Genomic DNA, 23,013 nt, shown 5'->3' with positions numbered 1-23,013 from the left:
ATAATATATATATACAAAGATAAACCACAATGAATGGCATATTAAAAAAATAATAATATTCCAGATCACCATAGAAACAGTAATAGATACAATTGTTTTTAATGTCTTTATCAGCAGTGGCACAAAGCATTATCAGATAGATTCAGAAAATGTGAGAAAGATCAAGGGTTTAAAAACAAATCAAATTTCAAGCAATTAAGATTATATTAAAAAAAAATCTATTTGATTTGTTACTCTTCTTTTCACTTTCCACAAAAAAAAAAAAAAAGGAACTCTAACCACTATCATTCTGTTGATAAGCATTATGAAATACGTATATGCTATGCTGCACAGCTGTGTGGTTATTCTAAATGTTCAGGAGCACCTAACAGTAAACATGAGCAGTGGCTTTAAAGATATTTCTGTACTGGAGTGTGCTGTGGTGGTAAGAATCTGTAACATGCTAAATTCTGAGGTTTCTGTACAACAGAAACCATACTGTACGGACACACTGCACCTACAGCACTGTGGTCAAAAAGTTGATTGAAAGGCATTTTAGATGCAGAAAAATACATTGAGTTAGTACATTTTAATTTCTGTATGTTTAGCTTTTTCTGACATGCTTTTATAGATATATATGTTTCAACAAATTTTCTGTAATCAGGGAAAACATTGAAAGAGTATTTGAAAGATGGGAGGGCATTTTTTTTCAGAATTTGAATGGAGTTTTGTTACCTACCTCATTATTCATTCCAAATATCAAAAGCCATTGAGACAGACAAATTTAGAAAGAACTTACTATCAATTATGCATCCTTGAGACCAGTGCTGTGGAAAGTGTGTTTTTAAAATGCTTGAATAATTGTATTTAATGGCAGTCCATCTTTTCTTAACAGTATGTTGACAGAGGTGAAAGAGATTGAAACAATAAGAGAAGTAATGTTCAGTATACAACTGGGAGAAGAGATGTTCATAGTATTGGCACAGAACCTCATCTTTCTGAGGTAGACTAGCAAATAGGGATTAGCAGTACATAAATGTCACGTTTTCCATGGCCTGATGTGCTGGGATTTTAAGATAGTCTGGGGTCGCAGTTAGCATTAACTTTCATTAAGAGTATGACAAGATAAAACAGCAGCCATACGAACCACGTACAGATGAATCTTCTTGCCTCAGCATTAAAGTGCAGAGGTGCTACTGCTTGTGGTAGCAACAAGTGCAGGATTAGGCAGAACCATAAACTTGGTCATGAGCCTGTCCTTGATCTATTAAATACCTTGACCACATGTTAAATTTGATTAATGATAAGCTTAGCAAAGCCATATTTTCATCTTAAAAATTCTAGTCACTGAAAATTATTACAGAAAAAAAATTATACTCATTGTATATGCTTAATGGAAATTACATATATGAAGAAGCGGAAGAAGGAGAAAAATTCAACCATACAATTAGCTTAAACAGTTCATGGTAGTTTCTTATTCTGAGTCACATGTCTTACTGGAACTTGCAAGCTAGTGCAGAAAAGAAGAGATGAAAAAATTATATGTAAGTCTACCATTGTCAAAACAGTCCCTGTGGAAAATTACAGTTTTATACAGAGTAACAATATTTTTCATACTGCCTAGGTTTTGCATGATGTCAGGGCATTAGCTGGCCTAATAGAAACTCATAAGCACATCCCTATTTTTTCCTTTACAACATGACCCTAAGAATTTGTACTAAAAAATGACAATTCATATTTCTAAGCATCTTATTTGGAACAATATATAGTACACTATGTCTGTGTTTAGAAAAGACATTTTTTGCTAGCCAGCTGTTGTTTCTTCTTTGTTTATGCTCATTTCTCACGAGTGTTTTAATTTTTAAAACATTATATTTCTTTAAAATTGTCATGTGTGCTTATATGAGCAATGTATCTATTTTACACAACTGAAACACTGTATGAAATAATTTCTTCACTAAGAATCTAGCAAGAATTGGGAGCATGGAATCAAAGTCAATCACTGTCAAAGATAAGAATTTATTGCACATGTTCAAACTGAGATGCAGTTTTAAAATATTGATGGGAAAGACGTATGCAGTTACAAAGACACTTCATAGCACTGCTTAATGAAAATGAAAATGTCTCATGCTCTTTATTTGTACCTCTTATTTTATGCTGTGAGAACTTGGTATATTTCCTCACTTTGGTAACACGCATGTAGACTTATAGTCTATTTTGGAACTATATATTTATGCCTTTGCCTTCTGAACATGTTCAGTTCACAGTCACATATTATATTTCCAAAAAAAGGACTACAAAGGCAGGCCTAGGGATTTCTGATGGACCTTTCTTTCATTTTTTTCCAGGTGACATTTACGAAGAGGAAATTTGGGTTAATGAAGAAGGCTTATGAGCTGAGTGTTCTGTGTGACTGTGAGATTGCTCTGATCATCTTCAACAGCACCAACAAACTGTTCCAGTATGCCAGCACTGACATGGACAAAGTGTTGCTGAAATATACTGAGTACAATGAGCCTCACGAGAGTCGAACGAATTCAGATATTGTTGAGGTAAGATTTTGTGTTCTGTGAGGATTTTTTATTTTACTCTGAGGTGGAGGTACTCAAAGCAAGAGGCCTGATCATCTTTCTCGAGGGCTGTGGAATGTACTCTGGAGGTGACACAATGGCAGGAGAGCAGAACAGAGAAAAGGGAGGATTGGCTTGGGGGTTGGAGGTGGTGCAGCAGAGACTGGAGGGAATCCACGTCTTATGTGAGCTGCAGGTTTTATCCTGCTGAGTCTCACAGGCTCAGCAGAAACTCCAGGGATGGGATCTCTGGCTCCCTGTTGCCCAGCTTGTTGTGCTGCTTTGTCCCATTAGCCCTTTCCATGCCTTGACCACTACCTCCCAGCTGAATCTCCCCCTTGCATCCTAGTTGCTCCTGGTGACGCATGGTGTGGTTTGTCTCCTCACTCCAAAAGTTATAATGTGCTCCATCCAGGAGAAACCAAAAAATACATTGTAAAAGATGCAGAGGAAAAAGATATAGTATCAATGCTTTCAGGCATTTGACTGACTTGTTTAGATTTCTGGTTATTTACAGAGGAAGGAGGTTGGATTAAATGCAGGAAAACTTTACTGATGAACTGCACAAAATCAAATGTTTTAGCTACCTCACACAGAATACTGTTACCATAACATGGTAACAACAGCATCAAAGTAGTACTATCAGAAATCTAGACACAGCTTGTAATTATTTTTTTTAATTACATAGGGCAAGTTTTATTTACAATTACTGAAAATTATTAATTAAAATTTTAAGATTTTCAATTTTAAGCTTTACATAATTGCAGAAAAGTCAGTTTACTTTATAATCACATTAGGATTCAAGCTATGCAAAATAAATGAAGATTTTAATGATTTTGTTGTCATAGCAAAACACTCAGAGTGATATCTAAAAAATTGGTTATGTCACTTAATGCAACTCCTGTTCAAAGCACCTAAGTGAATAGGCATCTAATAGTATAATTTTAAAAAGTGTTGGGAGGATGAGGTCCTGTCCTGAAAATCAGTGAAAATTTATTAATAAATGCTGTTAAATACCTTGGCCTAGACACTTAGGTTACTTCAGATCTTACTAAAGGTGTTGGTTTCAAACTTTTTAAATAATCTGGATGTGTCTAAAATGAGACTTTGGTGCTTTTTAAATCTTCACCTGGTTTAGTCATGTATTTGAGACTAACAATGGAAAAAAGTAAGTGTGTGAATTACATGTAAAGTGGTTTTGTCAGGTGAAAAATACTTTATAACAGTCACACCACCATAGATTGTCAAAGACTGCAGCCCAGGAATATTTATCACTTTTCTGTCTATCCTTATGTCAACATATAGGATGATACTGTTTTCTTCCTTTGTGATCTCCCAGTAGATTTTCTCCCCTGTTAGGAGAGGATGAGGTTCTGACAGCAGAACAAAAATTTGCATGAGTTAAAACTAAGAGGAAAGTGCATAATTTCTTTCTCCTCTCTGTCGTCTACTTTTCTCTCTTGCTTCAAATCTCCAGTATAGATATGGAGCCTTTCCTGTCACCTAGCTCTGGTAAGCCCATGTCCTGTCCAGCAGAATTCAAATTCTGTCCCCAAAATTAAGATCTGTCCCCACTTAGTGGCAAAAAGCAAGAGTGTTCTTAGCAGGAAAAGTTTTCTGTGATATCTTTACTTCTTCCTGCTGGCTTTTGTGTGGAAATAGGTGAGTAAGCCAGTAGTTACGGATTTTTTACTTGTTTCACAATGAACACTTTTGATCATGAGCACTGCGGTTTTTTCAAGAAACTTGAGTGAAAATGTAAAATGTAAATTAATGTCTATATTTTGTTGTAACTTTCAGATTTTCAGAAGGAGCACTCTGCACCAGCAAAGGCCCTTTCTTACAAAAATAGTGGGCCAGTTTGGGTAGGCTGGTAGGCAATTATGCATGCAGACATGTAACTTTCTGCCTATAACCAACATTTGATGGGCATTCCTTTTCACTCCTCTAAAAGGAGCCAAATAAAAGTAGGTAATTGAAATAAACACAATTTAAATTGAATAATCTAAAAATAGGCAGAAAAGGTCAAATGAAGTGCATATTTGTAGTTTTTCCATATGTTCTGTCAGCTCTGAATTTAGTCATTTGATCGTTTTGCTGTTATGTTTTGCAGTGTTCTGCCTGTAATGCGTAATATTTAAGCCACAACAATGCCAATACTGATCAAAGGAGTATTTGTGCAGGTTGTAGGTTCTGACAAGGGTTTCATATTATCATGCCTTTACTTGATAACTAATGTCACAGTTATGAGTACAATAGAGGAGTACATCCCATGAAAGTATGCAGTCTGAGAAATGGCTTGTAGTTTGGATGTATTTTTAGATACAGGATATAAATCTGCCACACATTTAAATATTTAAATTGATCGGTTAAACTGACTAGATTACACATATTTTCCTTGCAAGGAGTCCATTTTTTTCCCACTTTCAGACAGCTAGATTTCACACTTACAAGTTTTTAATCTTATTCTTCCAGAGCAATCAACAGCAGCTGAGAATCAGACAGTATTATTAAATCTGTTCATTTTCAGCTAAATGACTGTTCAATAACTATATTTCAATGGAAGAAAAGGACATAGCTGTGCTCCCAGATTTCTGCACAGTATTAGAGAAAGAAAACTTTTTTAGGTAGACTTATGAAAATTTGAAATATAACTGTCAACCGCATAAGGGTCTTTAATTTAGAATCCAATATCTGTTAACATTCAGCATGATAGTAACTATTTAGTTACTTTTTGGTTGTGGTAGAACTATGTTATCAGTCATTAGAATGTGGTAAAACTTCCTTAAGCAATCTATATTCAAAGAAAATCAAAAGAGTAGGTCTCTAATACGTAGTTAATTACTTTTAAGTTAAACCACTGCTATTCAAATGGAAAAATTATATTTATTTTTATGTAGGTCTGGCAAAAGCTGTTAATTTTATTAAGCAAATATTTCCAGTGTAATTACTGTGTTTAAATATATTTAGCATTTCTGAAGGAATGAGTCTTCAAGCCATAATTTGTTACTTGAAATATTGGAAGATACCAAGTGTTGTACATGTAACAAACATTGCACTCTTTTTCAAGAGAAAAATTCATTGGCATTAATTTTAATAGTTCTGTTACTGCAAATGAAGCAATTTGGTCATACCCAGCTTATTAGGTGTCTGATCTGATTACATCCGTCATGATATAAAATGGAGTGGCTAACATGAAGAGAATTGTAAAGTGCAGTTACTGTTATTCTTCGAGTTCTTTTGGCTAATGATTCAAACAAAAAGCTTATGCTTTCTTTAAACAAGTAGTAATTTTATGTACATGTAATTAATATAACTGAGATGGTCTTTTCCAGTTGCCTCATTCAAAATTGAGTTGATTAACATGCAGTTTGGTATATCTCCGCTCTTTAGACCACAATTATCTACCAGCTAAACGTGTTTCAGTTATTATACAGTAAATATACTTACAATATTCACAGGTAACTAGAAACCATTGTGTACTCATGAAGGTGAAAATGTTTGCATTCAACACTAAGGTTTATTCATTTTAAGCAACAGTGACAATTATTGCCAGTCTTAGGAAAATCTGTGGGGGGAGTTCATGAAATGTATTAGTTCTTAAAAAAAAAAAAGTTCCTTCTGAGATTTCTGTTTCGAGTTAACTGGATTCTTCAAACTGAAGCCTTTAGGTCCTCATCTACCACACCACTCACACCACAGTCACTCATTCAGTCTTGCTTCAGTTAAAAAGTACGTGTTGATTGCTGGATATAGTGACATTTTAACATTCAGGGTTCCTTCGACACTGAGGAAAAAAATTCATCTTTATGCTAACTTCTAAGTGCTGTATGTAAATACAAACAACAAAATATTCAGCAGATGTCATTTAAAATCCCGTGATATAATTAGTAGAAGGTTTGTAAATCTTTACTTTAAAGTGGGATTACATTTTCCTGTCATTACAAAATCCTGTGGCATTTGATACACAATCTTTGATATAGAAGTAGTGTTTTTACTAGTGTTCCAGTCTGTCCTTAGGAGCTTGTCAATACATCCAGTTCCTATCTGCTCTATCAAAAAAAACTTACCTTATGAATTTGTTTTTTATCAGCACAGTTGTTCAGGACTAGGCAATATTTTCTTACAGCAGAGAGGAAATGGGTAACAGTAAATGCCAGAGTTTTACAACAGACAAGCCATGTGCATTACGCATTTTTTTTTTTACATTTTTTTAAAATGAGGCCAGATCCTCTCCTTGTTTCTGTAAAGCAGAACTGGATGTAACACAACTTGTTTCAGTGATACTTCACTGCCACGCTACTGTGAGTGACAAGAATCCAGTGCCAAAGCACTATAAGCCCACTGCTTAGGAGCTCAGAAAGTACATCACCCTTAGATTGTACAAGGCATATTTCAGAGAAGGGATACATGGAAGTAATTTCCATCTTGGCTGCAAATGTTAATTACAACCTTAAGCCGTCAAGCATTTGTTGATTTAAGGTGAAACATTCTGCTTGTTTTCTCTCTTATTGTCCCTTCCTCCTTGTCACTTTTTTTTCACGTCAAAGCATCGGATACTGTCTTGGCCTTAGCAGACATCTAGTGAGTTTTCACTAAGCCCCGGTTTTGATTCTGTTTCTTAAATACTGAATCTAATACACTGATCCTTTGTCTGTGTGTGCATAAGTCATTTCTCCACAGATCACTAACCACTTCATCTTTCAGCTCTTCTTAAGCTCTAAATCCATAATTTTCATTGACCCTGCTGCTCTTATTGTCCTTCTTTCTCCAACTGGCTTCTATTCCTCTGCTGATGTAGTGGTTACTACCATTAATTCAAGTTCTCCTGATAGATCAACCCTTTCAAATTCATCCCATTAAACAGATCTTCTGTTTTCTGTCCAAAATGCATCCAGCTCACCAGTTCTCTTCTGCAATACCACTAATCACTGGTAGAGGAAAAAGAGGAACAACACAAACTTCTTCCATTTTCCTATTTGCTAACTGAGGTTCTCAACATTATCTATGCTGATCACCCACTGAATCTTCTTTGAATTTTGTAAAATTCTCTACTTAAAACTGCTAGCTTGCATGCATGCACACGCATCTGCACAGTCTTTGCAGCTGTCTTTTGGCTTTGAAGAAACTCTTCCATAACCTTGGTGTCTCTTCCTTTTCCAAAATATCCCCTTTGCTATCTGCCTTTGGCTCTGTCTTTTACTGGTATTGGGCTTCAACTATCTTTTTTTTCTCATTCCTTTCTTTTCACACTTAGAAAGAGTTCTGGGTCCTTAACATATAAGGCTTTTACATATAGGAATATGTCTGGTCCTGCAATACACTGTCATATCCTTCTCCAGTAAAACCTTATCCTTGTTTGGCTTCTCAGTTGTACATTGTTTTACTCTGTGGGTTTGTTTTTATTTCACCTGAATATATATCAAGCATGCTATGCCCTTTCACCCACCCACTCTTGCAATTTTGCTGTATTCTAATGCACACTAACAGGTCCTACCTCAAAGTATTTATGGCCCTACTTCAGACACAGCACAGCAATAACAGGTAACAAAATAAGGTAATGATACGGTAACATGATTCTCCATCTAAGATAACATCAATTCTGTTTCCATCGAACAATGCTTATACTTCTTATACCAATGACCATCTTTTGACCATTTCTGAGGGACTTTTCATCTTCAGATAATGCTTAGTTTCATCCTTCTTAATCTCTTGCCAGTTACCCTATAATACCTAATTGTTTTTCTGTCCCTGAGAGCATCACTAAATTGTGCTCTCCTTTGCCTCTTGTCTCACCAATGACTTCTTCAGTCTGCCTGTTAAAGATCTCTTTTTGCATTACACTTTAAGCCCCTCCATCATCTTTTCCCTCTCTTTTCTCACAGAAATTGGGTAATTTTGGAGAAACTCAGATTGGACAAACTCTTGCTTTCGGTGACACAGAAGACTTCACGAAGGATTAGCCTGGGCTCTTCTAGGAGACTTTAATTATCCTAGGGCTGTTGTGATGGGGTTGCTGGATGGGCCATGGAGAGAAAAAGTAGTTCTAATTTTCAATAATATGTCAGATTTAAATAATTTACAAATTGTAGATTCTTCTTCATAGGTAATCAGCATCTAGCATTGTATTTATAACTTTTTTTGCATGGGGTCATGCATCTTCATTGCTGTAGTGACTGCTGACCCTTTGCAGAGTGTTTTGCCTTCCCCAGTAGACTCCTGTATTCAGTGAGGGAAATTAGCAAGAGAGGTTTAGCAAGAGAAATGAGTGCCATTTGCAACAGCATTTTCCCCCAAGGGGAAGAAGTGAGCTTGTGGGCGTGTGAAATTCTCCCTGAAGACTGCACATCCTTTCTGTTTTACAACACACAGAGACATCTTTAGAGACCTTAATATTAAGATGGTAGGGAACAAATACCCCTACAGGGTGGTGCAATTCAGAATTTTGCTTTTGTGTCTGTGTCATTGCTTATTAGAAAAGCATTTTGCTCTAAAATAATACGTATAATAACAACATGCAACTCATGATAGCTAACAATGAATACTTTCACAAGTTTGTAGAAACACTAGCTTGAATTAACAATCCTATTGCTTTTAGCATGACCAGCAACACAAGCATGAAATGTGACTACATCTCCTACATAGCCTTGAAGGACTTCATACTTTAAACCTGGTCCAGCTCGGAGATGATGAGAATAGCACTCAGACAGCAAATGGTGTATGCCTATGATGTGCTACATGGTCAGTATTTTGTGCCTGAGAGGAATGCCACAGTCCTGTTTTGCTAATGGACTTACTGTGCATTATCCCATCAATTCTTACAGGTGTGCTGTGGGTCCTACAGCACACGTAGTATTAGTCGCTTAGTGTGCATCCCCTCTGAATGAGATGAAGAGGAAAAAAAAATTCCTTCTGTCAATTATTTCTAAAGGTCACAGAGCTAATGACTAGCTGGGAGGTTAATTAGATTCTGAAAGACTCTTCATATCAATTAAGACTCTTACCTGTGTATTTGTAGTAAATAAGCTGATACAACTCTATAAACGTGCTCTTTTTAGGAAAAGTAAGGCAACTGTTGTAGTTTGTTTAATGTAATAAGTATATTTTCTTCTCTTATCATCATAACATGCTACTGCATATAAACAAGACATGAAATACACATCAATTCAGCTCTTCAGCTGTTGAAATCAGGGGAATTGTGTCAGCTACCATGGGCTGAAGATCTGGGACAGTATAGAAAGTAAGCTTGGATGTAAGAAAGGTTATTCAGGGTGATCTAAAGACAGTACAGTGTATTGGATACTGCCCTGGACTAGGACCCACGAGACTCGAATTTTATTAATAGCTTTGCCAAATACTGTTGTGTGACCTTGGACAAGTCACATTTCCTCCTAATGCTTCAGTTTCCCTACCTGTAAAATGGGGATAGGATTATTGATTTCCTTTGTAAATTGATTGATGACTAGCTTGTTAAAAAAATAGCTACCATTACCAGTTTCCACAGGCCAGGAGATGATTGGACAGGGTCAACTAGCCAAAGAATTTCCTTTGGGTAATGATTTGTTTTGTTGTGCTCTATCTCTCCACAAAAAAAACCAACCAACCAAACAAACAAACAAAACCAAAAAAAAAACCCACCTGAAAAAGTTTTCCACTATGATTTATTTGCAATAAGGATTTGATTGATGTGAAACATGGTTTGTTATCCTAATGTATCTCAAATGAAACTGAAGTAGCTCCCCTGATAGCTTGTTTTTTCATACCTGGAAAAAGAGGATAGAGACAGTGGAAACTAAAATGGGTGCAAAGTTAGTTTCTCTGAAACACACGGTAAAGCAAAAGCTTTACTTTTTTGAGTATATTTTGAGAGGCCTCTGGAGCTTGTGATTTTTACTTGCTGAGGATCAGTTCTTGTTACTAGTCATATTCCCTTGCTATTTTTCTTTTATACCTTTGTTATAAACAATCAGTTTTTAAATATTTTAATAGCTTAGGAAATGTTTTGGACAAACTGTTACAAAAATGCTATGATGACAAAGATGAAAAATACGTGCAGAATATGTGTTCCAAACTCCTGTTCGTAGTTTCTTTCTTTGTCAGACTGGGAACTTAAGTTTCTATTTCTTAGAGCAAAGTCTATTTCACAGATCACTGTTTCCTTCTCAAAAACATGATATATCTGGCTGAGAAGCTGGAAAAATCTTACATGTCTGTGTAACATTCTTATAACTTAATAGCTCCAAAGTTTTATCCCAATCTAGTCACTGGAGAATGTTCTTTGTTTTTGTAGTCACTGTTTCACATAGTAACAGCTTGTTGTATTTTGGTCTGTTTGCCAGAGGGTAGGTTTATTTTTAAATCCCTGAACTCTGAATTTTCTTTATTTTTCCAAGATTGGAAGCAGCTGAAACGCCTGGAGTTGCAGGTTGAAGGGCTTGCCTCACAATATGAGATGGGAAGCCTCATCCCATCCCCCTTTTGAGTTTTTCTTTTTTTAAGTTTTTCCTAACAATGTCTTTAACTGATATTTGTCTAAAAATAGAAAAGTGCCTAACTAAAAATAACTTGGCTCTCAGTCTTGCCAAGGAAAATGGAGAAGAATAGGCGTGGAATAGAAGGCTGAGTAATCCAGCTCTATTCATTCACAGATCCCTCTGAGAATGCAGGCGATGATAAAGTGCCGTCAAAAAACCGCAGGCCTGACTTGCTCTCTTCAGACTTCTAGGTGCCAATAAACATTTTAGCCCAAGGATATATTTTTTTTTTAACTCATAGATCGTAAACACTTTCTGAAAGACAAGGCTTTGTTTCACAGAAGCTAACTTACTGTCAGAAATAGCTGACTTTCTGAAGGTCCTTGTTTTGGGTTTTTTTTTTTACTTTCCACGTTTTTTAATTTATTTCCAGATGAGCAATGACTGCAATGTTCTGTCAAGAATTACCATGAAATGTCACATATCTAGTGTGAATGAATGAAAAAAATAGATACTTTCAATTGATTTCATATTTAAAATTGTGCTCTCAAAACTTCATATGCCAGTAAGAAAGAAAAACGTATTACTCTGATTTTGAGCAGTAAAAGTGAATGAGTAGGCAGTTGGTTGTATTTCACTAAGAAATCAAACTTCAGCTGCAGAGCACTTCTGCATATACATAACTAAAGTCTTTTATTTATAATTCTTCATTTATCTGAAACTCAAATTTCACCATAAGTAGAGAGGAGATGGGAATGGCAAGGGGCTGGTTCTAATTAGCTTTAAAATAAACTTGTTGAGAACCCCTCAAAGCAGGAACTTTTCATTTGAAAAGCTATCATATGAAAGAAAGTCAGTCTTGTTTTGTGCTACAGAGGTTTTTATATCACATCACCATTGTGGTATTGCAGTGAGAGGTATCCGTAATACTAAACAGGAGAAAAGACACCAGGAAGGGTTGAGCATGTTATTTAAAACAGGAATGTTTGTTGTTGTTCTGAATGGATTTTTTTTGTTTTAGTTGGGTTTATTTTTGTATTTTTCTAGATCTGAGTAACCTGGTCAAACACAGCAACAGGGTGTGGAAATGTCAGCACAGTTCACAGGGTTATTTGAGCCTGAGTATTGTTTTGTTCAGTTCCTGTAATGCTGCTTGTGATAAGACTTTGGAGACAAAGGACGATAATTGATGGAAAGGGACTTAAATCACTCCAAAAAGAATCAAGGTCCTTGTATTTGGGTACATCCACTCTTCTGGTCTCCTTCCTCCTTGTAAAGCATTTTGTCTTCTTGCATGTTGGCCCCCTACTGCTCTTTGTAACGGAGGCAGACCACAAGTGATTCCTTTATGCAGTACACAGGGTGTAATTGTGTCTGTGTCGTGTATTAGTAATTACCAAGGCTGAATTCCCGTATTGTATCTTCACTGCAAGCATGGAAAAATAGGACATACTAGTCTGCATTACCATTTTCAACCTAGATAGTGAGCTGCTTATAGCTGCATTCCAGACGCAAAGGCTTTTGTGAGCAAACCCATTTTTCATTTTCATTATTGAGACATCCCTGCTCCATAAGGTAAATACAAAATGTGGTTATTTACCTGGGTATTACCACCACAGTAGTAATAATCACAAGTGTAGCAATACCACAACTTCTCTTACTTCACTACTACCTTTAATGCAGACTATTGACCTTGCCCCCTTTTCCCCCAAGACATTTTTATTGGGTTCCCACAAGCTGTCAACTGTTCTTTGTCAAACCAGAGTTGAAGATGATGCAGCACTGGATTTCTAGCAAAATTAGCAAGTGATGCATAGTTCTTCATATGCTTACACATGAGCAAAGCTGGGGTTTTTTTTAATGTGTGTTTCCAGATGTGCGCCCTTAGCCACTGCTCATAGTTGTATTAGGTAAAAAGAGCCATACACTATCAAAAGTCAAAAAACTCTGATATGTAAAGTCCATTATTGAGGTTAAATTAAGCCCTGATTTAAAGCCTAGAGTGATCAATGCGAGCCTTCTAACTTTAAAACTTGCTGGTCATAGTTCTTAGCACAGACGCCAATTTCTATGGATTCTATCACATCTGTAGTAAGCAATACTAGAATAGGTCTTATTTCTACAAAGATTCATAGAAGTCCTGTTTCAGACAGTGAAACTATTCACAAAAAGGAAGTTAAATGCTCCTGCAAATATGGGCAGAACCATAGCTTTATTTCTGAAGCAGTTCCAGTGTCACTAATGGTGGCAGAATTGGGACCTAAACAGTTCATACCATTAGCAGTATTTATGTATCTATACTGAGAAGTAAAAACCCTCACTTCCCTTCCACGCCACAGGGAGTTGGCAGTAAGCGAACCCTCTTCCCTGTGTAGCAAGGGCACCGTGCATGAGGAGCTTCATCACCAGAGAGTATGGGGGTACAAAAAGTGAGCCTGTTCCTGGCTTTTTGCCTGCTTCACCTGCTAGGGAGCTGGTGTTTAAATGCTTTGCTCAGAGCACCTCACCCTTCTGTTCTGTCTGAAGCAAAATATCTCCACACCTCTGCTTCCCTGGACTGCACGTAGATTGCAGTTATCTGTTCTTGAGATGCCTTACCACAGTTTTCATAGTTCTGACAGAAGTTCTGTTAAACTTCAAAATATGCTGACTTTCTTCCTTGTTACAGTAAGAAGGTATAAATTATTTATTTGTGTACTATAAAATTTGCATCCATCCTTTATGTATTATGTAGTTCATATTGATTAGGATCCATTTGCCCTGAATTCAGGGAGGCCTCTATGTGTTTGTTTATATAAAATACAATTGAAATAACTGTAAATTACCAAATTTGCAGGGCTATGAAATCTCAGACACATGTGCTTTATTGTTCTACATTTTTAATAATCACAAGTATAGCAGTCAGCTGTGAATTAATATCCATAGTCCAGAACTGCTGAATGTAGTTAAATCTTAAATAGCCATTGTTTTTGAATTAAAAATGAGACTTTAAACCAGAGTTTTAATCAATGTCTTTATTTTATGCAGTAATTTATAAATACGTAATTTTAGGTTGTTGTGTTTTCCTTACTTGATTTCGCTATGTGTTTTTATATATGGTTAGGGGTAAAAACGTCTGTTAAAAGAAGTTGCGTCGTCTGTGTTCTAAACTGTTCATTAATGTTTTTGCACTATAGACAGTGGTGTTAAAGGGAAAAATACGTATTGGATAGGCTTGCATTAAAACAAAAATCTCAAACTCATTTATTTATATCATTCTACATGGTCTGTAGACAACTATAATTACATTTTATACTGCAGAGTATAAAAATGTGCATGCACTTTACTTTGGGTTGTTAAAGTATACATTTATTTCTTTGATCAAATGTTACAGCACACAGGCTGTTCAAAGAAAGCAAATTACAAAAGAGTCAATAAAAGTACTTTAAACAACACACAGCTGCTGTAGATTGATTGGAAAAGAGATCAAACTCTTGACAAAGCAGCAGCTTCTAATGGAGTGTATGGCATTTAAAGAATATTTACCTTACTGCAATAGAATCATGGCTATCACATGGAAAACATAAAACCACATAATTTTACCTTTCATTGTTGTATTCCAAGGCTTGTTTATTACATAGTTTAGCATGTTCAAACATATATCAGTAAAATGGAAGCTTTGCACCTTTGTCTCCAGCACTTACCAGTATGTGCCTTAGCATTTAATCTGTGTTTTGTAACCTGTGTGAAAAGAAGCTTGCCTTCTCAGATATAAATTTTCACACAACCCACATATATTGTTTAACTCATGAATAAAAATTCTTAATTATGCCTAGTACTTTCCAACCTATATCTGAAAGTATTTCACAGAAGTGACTAAACACAAACTTTAAAATATTGCAGCTAAGGTCTCTTATCCAAAAGCCTAGTCTAGAGGCATATGAACTTTGTGAGGGATCTCGTTATTTGATCCTGAAGACTCTTAGGGGCCTGTACTGTGCTTACTAAGCATTAACACAGTCTGGGCCAAAATGGAGAGTCTTTTCCCAGTTTAAGCCCCGAAAGATCTGGGAACTCTCAGTCCTCCGTGAACAAAATAACCCTGGCAATGAATTCCTAATACTGTCAAGCTTTTCACAAACTAAAATCAGAAAATATTGCTGGTGTTTCTGTGCCATCAAAGGCACAGAGGCTTCAGTTTAATTCCTTTCTTAAAGGATTCTTTCTGCATTTTTTTTGAAAGTCTGTTCAACTTAAAATGCAAGCAGCAGCTCTGCTGCAGAAATCAGATTTCAATGGACTCTTCCCCCAAAGAAAAAAATGCTGTAACAAGCCACAAAACTCTGTCCCCCATTGATTTCTGTTGCTCTGACCCAACAAATGTTGTACTTGTTATAACACAAAAGCAAAATATTACAGGGAAGTGCAGAAGTTTGACCTATCTAGAACTGTGTAGAGCTTGGGAAGGTAGGTAAATCCTATCCCTTATACGGATATAATGGGACACAATAGATTTCAGCCCATTCAGACTAAAGAAACAGAACCTGTGTTTCCAGTTTTGTAGCAGTTTCTAACTACTATTTATACAGAAAATCTGCAACAGCAGCTTTTTCTTAAAAGAGAAAAGTGACTCTTCTTCAAGTCTTTGAAGATTAGCTGTAGGAGGGGACAGTAAGCCTGAGTCAATGTCTGAATGCCCAGCAGGGCTTTGGGGGTGACAGTGTCTCTGCAGCCCTGAGTAAACAGTATAACTTCTGGTGACGGATAGGATTTCCAAAACCTCATTTGCTTGGTCTGGGTCACTCACAACTTCATCCCATGCTGCTGGGTTTGAATCTTGTTCTGTAGCACCAAATTCTTCTGGTGCCCTGCATAGGGAGTCTCAGATCCTGACACAGTGTGAATTCCATTCTGGAGGTCAGGTGCCTAAATAGTAAGTATTGCCAAATCGAGCTTTCTATATCCCTAAATCCTTTATTGGACCTATTCCATAGCTCTTTCCTGTCACAAGGCCCTTTCTAGTAGCAAGGGAATTGCTGCGGGGTGTGGACTCCTCTTTATGGTTTCAGTGTAAGCTCAAAGCAATGTGGCTAAGAGACAACACTCCTTGTTGACCATTATCCTACCCTGACACTTTAAAAAATGCATCCAAAGGGTGCTCAGAAAGGTGTGCTTTCGTTTCTCTGTCCCACAGATGTCTTCATTTATACCTTTCAAATGCTGGCAGGTATAGCAGGTTCTGCCTAATTGGTTTCATTAGCAGAACCCTGGAATTGTTAGGACCTCCACAGATAACTATATTTAACAATTCTGATTTGACTTGTGTCAGTTATAAGAAGTTTGTTTAGTAGGTCTGAACTCACCTAATAGTAATGCCCACTTGTATTCACAATTGTAGCCTGAACAGAAGTAAGATGCTTCAGGGCTTGGACTTGAGGTGAAATACTGAATCCCCAGGGGTTATAGAAACCTCTCTTGCCTCTCCCACAGACTACATTTTTCATTCCCTTCCCATTAAGGAGTTGGAGAAATCCTCCCACTCCTTCTGTACAGTCCTTTTCATGGCAGAAATGTTCTTAATTCCACCTCCTCCGTCACGGAGTGATGGAGCAAAAAAGCTTACTAAACATTCTGCAGTTAAGGCTGCTTCCTACTGATCCCCACTACCGATTCAGTGGCAGGGATAAAAGAAGTACTCATCCATTCCCGCTACCTCTATTTTGTTCTGGGGTCTTGTGATCTAGCATACCCCAGGCAGAAACAGGAATCCTGCCAAACTTTGAAATCAATGTAAGTAAGCTTTGCTGCCATTTATTTGAAAGTTTCCCATTGCTGAGAAATTCCAGGCAAACATCAGGACTGTGAACCTCTCAGCAGACACTAGGAACAAGGTTGTGCACTTCTGAACTGGAGAAATTCTTATATGCTCATTACTTCTATACTTATTGGCCTCTCACAGAAAGGATCTTGTAGCATTACTCATTTTCACTGAAATTTTGGTTACTTAGGACATCTCTGGTCCCTTTTGCCACCCTAAGTGCTGTATGAAAGTGTGGGCCCGTTGAAAACAGCCAGGATCTCTTTGCCAGATCTCTGATTTTAATATACCAGTAGTAAAAGGCAAAGAAGCCACATGTATTTTGAGGTAATAATTTCTTCAATCTTAGCACAACCTCTGGTTTCTTTGTCACAGTCACCTTCTGATTGACTTTAAGATTGAATTTTCTTATTCAAACAAAATATATGGTAAGCAACATGAATTATTCCTTTATCATTACATGTAATACTCTTTACTTTTCCTCTAGATTGTTTTTTTGCACGGTAAATGTTCTGCAGAGCTTAGGAAAGTGCTCTTGCTACTGCGGCAGCAGGCTTGTGGCTGCAAATGGTTTAGAAGATATTCAAGATAATGGAATAAGTAAATGAGTTCAGTGTTTTTGCCACAATAATGTAGATAGGAAATCCTGCTGTTCTATCTCAGCATAATTTTTTCAGGTTTTGTCTGTAGTTTCTCCAAGCCTCCAGCATGGCAGGATTTTGGGGCTGGGAATAATGCTTGTGCACTGGTGGATTTCAGCTTCTCATTAGGTAAGGAACCTGTATGGTTCTTCCTTGTACACAAATGGAGTGTTACTGGCTTCTGAACATTTTTCTTAGGTAGCTAGAAGTCAATGAAGATCTATCTGTTTCTCAGGAACACAATCCCAAATACACTACCTGCATCTGTGCTGCCGAACACTGTGAAATCACCAGGGACATCAGTTCTTTAAAACACAGTCCTTCAGGCTGCTCTGTATTTGGGATTCACAATGACAAAAAATCCCTTTCTCATATGTACGATGTCTCTGTGAGGCTCTGACTGAGCAAACAGCTGCAGTATATCTGGAGATATGAGTACCCCCAAACTATTTATTGCCTTTCCTGCACTGGAGGTTACCAGCTTCGCAGCAGAGTCAGAGGAAGGGAATGCATGCCCACCCCTTGGCCGCTCCACCTCCACAGCTCTGGTACGGGATGAGTAATCCCACGTGGCAGGGCAGAGCGGGCACCCCTGCGTGGTGATTTATCCTGCAACACCGAGAGCCGCCAAAGCCGGTCAGGGCCCATAGCTAAGTCTTCACCAAGTGAGATGGTACACATGTTCACAGCATCCTTCATGCACACATCTACCAAGCTGTGGAAGAAATGAAATAGGCTGAAATCTTCCTCCATTTGTCCAGCTCTCCTGCAGAATTAGGCGACCCAAGCAGAAACATCTTCTGTAACCCACAGAATTCTCTGTGTGGAAACACCGTATGATTAAAGGTTTGAAGATCTCAGTAGGGCTTTGGCAGGCCAATATACCAATTCTTCTTTACAAACCTGTAATTTTTTCCAAAAAAAGAAATCCAGTTTTACGATGAAAAACCCTAACATTTAAAATATGTTTTAGCAGTTTCTGAAAAAAAGCTGAAATTTTCAAAGAAGACGCTTAGTTTCTGAATGAAGATTTATCTTTTCTATTTTACCTTCTCAGCCATGATTCTTCTAGTATCTCTGTAAAATCTGCCCTCAGTTCTGATCAAACTTCTGACTAGATCTTGAGTTCACGTCTGCCACTCCTGCTTTCTCCAGCAGTGATAAGAACTAGAAATTGCTCCATTTATCAAGTTTTCTTCATTCCCAGACAGAGCACTGAAACTGACCATTGTGTTGTTGATCTAACTTAGCATCTGTTCACAAAGCTACAGAGGGCAGTGTATAAGCCAGCTTTTGAAGGTGGATGTGAAGGTCTGTCTGTATTAAATTCAGACTCCTTACTGAGTATATCACAGTTTGGATGTTTCCTTCCTACAGCACCCCAATTACACTGGACTTACTGTCATTCAACTTTTTACAGAGGAAGAATTATAGAAAACTGAATTAACAAAACCCAGGCAGGAAGATGCAAAATCCCATGCAGGGGAGACCTTGTAGCAGTCTTCCAGTACCAAAAGGGGATACAAGAAGGCTGGAGAGGGGCTTTGGACGAGGGCCTGTAGGGACAGAACAAGGGGAATGGCTTTAACCTGACCGAGGGGAGACTGAGATGAGCTCTTAGGCAGAAGTTCTTCCCTGTGAGGGTGATGAGGCGCTGGCACAGGTTGCCCAGAGAAGCTGTGGCTGCCCCATCCCTGGCAGTGCTCAAGGCCAGGCTGGACAGGGCTTGGAGCAACCTGGTCTAGTGGAAGGTGTCCCTGCCCGTGCCAGGGGGTTGGAACTGGATGAGCTTTATGGTCCCTTCCAACCCGAACCATTCTATGGCTCTATTAATCTATGAAGATACTAACAGAAGGGGAAGTTAAACTGCAGCTTCTTGGGGTATACCGTATTAGCTCAACCCTTGGTTAACCTTATATAAAGAGGATAATCTTTTGCCTTCTTGATGGCACAGATTGCAGTAATGGAAATTGAGAACTTCCTGAGTGGAAAGCTTCCTAAATTCTCAAAAATCTTTCCAAGATCTGACCACTTTTTTGCTAATTCTGTGATTTCTGGTTCTTCACATTGGAAGAAGCACTTACACCTCTCAAGGAAAGAGCAGAGTGACATAGGCTTTTGAAGAAGTTTTGCTTCAGGAAAGCAGACTAGCTTTCTAGGATAATCACACGGTTCTGGAGTTCCATCCAGCTCCTCCATACAACTCCTGAGTGTACTCTCTCACTTGTTTTTTGGCTAGTGTAGGGTTACCTGCAAGTTTCCACTTGCAAAGTTTGTGTCTGAATCTTTTCACTCCTGTAGGATTTTCCATGGGAAAACAAAACCCAGTTCTTTGTTTCTAGTAGATGACGCTTTGGTAAGCAGACAAATGTATACCATACTCTAGGGATTTTAGCAGCTGTTTAAAGATACATGCAGTTTGCACAAATGTTTCTGGTAAATAACAGAATTTATAGATATTGTTGGTCTAACAGAAAAAAAAAATCTCAAATTGTGTATTTAAGTCTGCATCATTTCAATCCACTATTTTGTACTTAAAATTATGGGCCAGTTTTTCTTCTCAAATAGTGCTTGCTCACTCCAGATTTAGGGGAGAGACTTCCTTCTCTTTCCTTGACTCTTTCAGCAGAACAGTGAGTTGATGGTTATTGCTTTGTGCTATTTAAGGCCTTCATCTGAATGAAACAGGAGACTAAAGTTTCAGAGATCTAACCTCTATTATAATTCACCATTTTTGAAAAATATATTGATTTTTGCATTTTTACCAATAGATAAAACAATTATGGTACTATAAAAATAAAAAGGAATGTTCTTTTTCCTTTTAAAAGAACTGCTATTCAGCAACATTCGCTTATTGACATATTGGTACCTCTTTTTTTGTAATTCCCTGTAATTTGATCTGATGTAAAATAAATGTTTAAATTCTGGGAAAAACACAAAAACAAAAAATCTGTTCAGAACATTGATACACTCGAGATTTTTATGGGAAACCTCCAAAGAAAACCCAGGTGCTGAAGGAAGTGGTGTTCTTGCCTCAGTGGGTGGCATTTTCACTGCTGAGTCAGTAGTACACCAGTTCAGTGCTGCTGGAGGGGCTCTGTTTCAGATGGAATGGAAGAGCAAAATATTGTGGTCAACAGAGACCCCCTGGCACGTGGTTAAGGGTGAAGGTGTTTGCCCCATGGTCTAGGAAAAATTCTATTCCAAGTAACTTATATCATGTGTTACAGTTCTATTTGTCTGAGGTGCATGTCATTTCTGCCCCTGAAAACTTCATTGGCTAGCACTGATGGTTCATTCACCCCAGGATAGCTGCATTTCAACAATCTGTGAAGCAGTCCTTAAACATTTAATTTCAGAATCTCTTTGGGATCTTTTGGAAGACAGATAATGCACTAAAATGTATGCAAAGTTTAATTCCTTTCAGCTGCCATTCTTTCCATAATAAGATTTTGTGACAAAAGATTCTGTAAAATATATATGTTCCTCTGTACATCATATTTCTCAAGTATTTTGAATATGGCATTTAGTATTAAAGGTTCTCGTTTATATCATGGAAAAACACCAGCTGCCTTTTAAATAGTTAATTGTTTCTGCAGGTATTTATATTAAGCCTTGCATATTTCAAATACTGTATGTTTCAAGAGATAGTAACACTGATGTAACAGACGTGGTAACACCACTGTACATCCAGAATAACTCAACTGGTGTCTTTACAGCTGTTCCAAATCCAGCTACACATTTACACTAGTGTAAATGAGATCTGACTTCAGCCTTGTATTTTTGTATATGTCTGACTAAATTAGGCACAAATGAAAATGTTGAGTGCAGTGCTCCATCTGGAAGGGCTGGAGTCAGTTGAGACGGATTAAAGATAGATGAACATAAAAAGAAGGAGGGAAATAAAAACCTGTTGATGATTACAGTGTTTATTTTTAAGTGGCCTCACATTCCCCAAAGAAGCTGAGATGATTCTGCTGAACTACTGTAAAGTTTATTTTTCCATTCATGCACTTTCTGTGTCTGGCAGCAAAACCTAGGTCCAATCAAATACACTATGTCTCAACAGTATCTTCTGTTTTAAATATCCTCGATGAAGCTTAGGGAAAACCTGGCCGTTTAAATACTTTATACACTTTAACAACTTTGAAAAGTCAATAAAGAATATAAAGTAATGATACTATGCCGTGGCCGAGGGGCAAGAGATGAGTCAGTTATGCATCTGCTGTGGCTTTAGGCCATCCTTGCACCCCTTGGCAGACTGGGTCTGCTTGCATACTGGTGGTGCTTGCACCAGGGAGCTGGTGGAAGTAGCCAGAGTGTGAAAGTTTTGTCTTTGTGAAGTCTTTCCAAAAGAACTGATCCTTGAGAAATAGTGGAAGTCTATTTTCTGTAAAACCACTTTCCAAGAGAGAGGATGGAAAATGAAGTGTTTGCCACTAGGCTGTGGTACTAGCCTTTGTTCTGCAGGAGAAGTACACGTTTATGGGCAGGGCAGCATGTCTAAAGAGTTGCAGCAAAAACTGGAGAACAAGCTGAAGTTTTCTGCCCTTACCTACATCTTCTGTATTCCCATTACTCAAAACCAGTGCCTGTTACAGGCCTTTGAACCCTCAGTAAGGGGTTATAATTATTGGGGTGCTCAAAAGATTGGTGGTAACTATTCCATCCTCAAATGTCCCGAGAATACCTTTGATTGAAGTAAAAAATCTGCTAATGTTGTGCGTGAAGCACTGACAGCCAGTCTCTGGTAAGCTGTCAGGTTTCTTAATACAACAGAGCAGAATTTGTCTTTTCAAAGTACAGATTTAAAAAACAGCTGCACAGAAGTTTCATTTCAACACAGTTTTTGGGTGTAAAGGGTGCATATGACAGTAAATTTTGGCTAATGTTTAAAAAGAATTTCATCCAATGCTGGTTAGGTTGTTTTATTTTCCTTTTTAAATCTCATGTATTTGTGGCAGTGATTTTATCAAAAGGTGTAAGCACAATCAGGTCAGCATTTCATTTATGTCAGTAACCTTAACACCTTCAATTAATCTTGCATGGAAATTCATTAAGGAAGAAGTTCTTCACAGTGAGCGTGGTGAGGCACTGGAATAGGTTGCCCAAGGAAGTTGTGAATGCTTCATCCCTGGCGGTGTTCAAGGCCAGGTTGGACAGAGCCTTGGGCGACATAGTTTAGTGTGTGGTGTCCCTGCTCATGGCAGGGGGGTTGGAACTAGACGATCTTAAGGTCCTTTCCAACCCTAACTATTCTATGATTCTATGACTATTTAGAAACTGACAGTATTGTCTGGCAAAACACATACTTTTTCTCCGTATATGCTTATCCACCACAGCAGCAATGTTAAGCTGGTATTACACTGCATCGTCGCAAACAGAAGCTGGTCATGCTTATCATGGAATCACAGAATCACAGACTACTTTGGGTTGGAAGGAAGCTTAAAGCTCATCCAGTTCCAACCCCCTGGCACAGGCAGGGACACCTTCCACTAGACCACGTTGCTCCAAGCCCCATCCAACCTGGCCTTGAGCACTGCCAGGGATAG

At 37.8% G+C, this 23,013-nt stretch overlaps 1 protein-coding gene across 1 annotated transcript in view; it reads left to right on the top strand.

The window, feature by feature from the left end:
• Positions 1-376: 376 nt before the first annotated feature.
• The window catches only part of MEF2C (myocyte enhancer factor 2C), a 63,997-nt gene continuing 41,360 nt past the window's right edge, over positions 377-23,013 (top strand). The window contains exons 1-2 of the mRNA XM_010018934.1: positions 377-424; positions 2,328-2,531. Of these exons, the coding sequence (XP_010017236.1) occupies positions 377-424; positions 2,328-2,531 (252 nt within the window). The remainder of the gene's footprint in view (positions 425-2,327; positions 2,532-23,013) is intronic.

This window comes from Nestor notabilis, unplaced genomic scaffold (genome assembly GCF_000696875.1).
Source record: "Nestor notabilis isolate BGI_N333 unplaced genomic scaffold, ASM69687v1 scaffold4477, whole genome shotgun sequence".
Taxonomy (NCBI): domain Eukaryota; kingdom Metazoa; phylum Chordata; class Aves; order Psittaciformes; family Psittacidae; genus Nestor; species Nestor notabilis.
The sequence above is the reverse complement of the archived record's forward strand: the minus strand, read 5'-3'. Positions and strand labels throughout refer to the sequence as shown.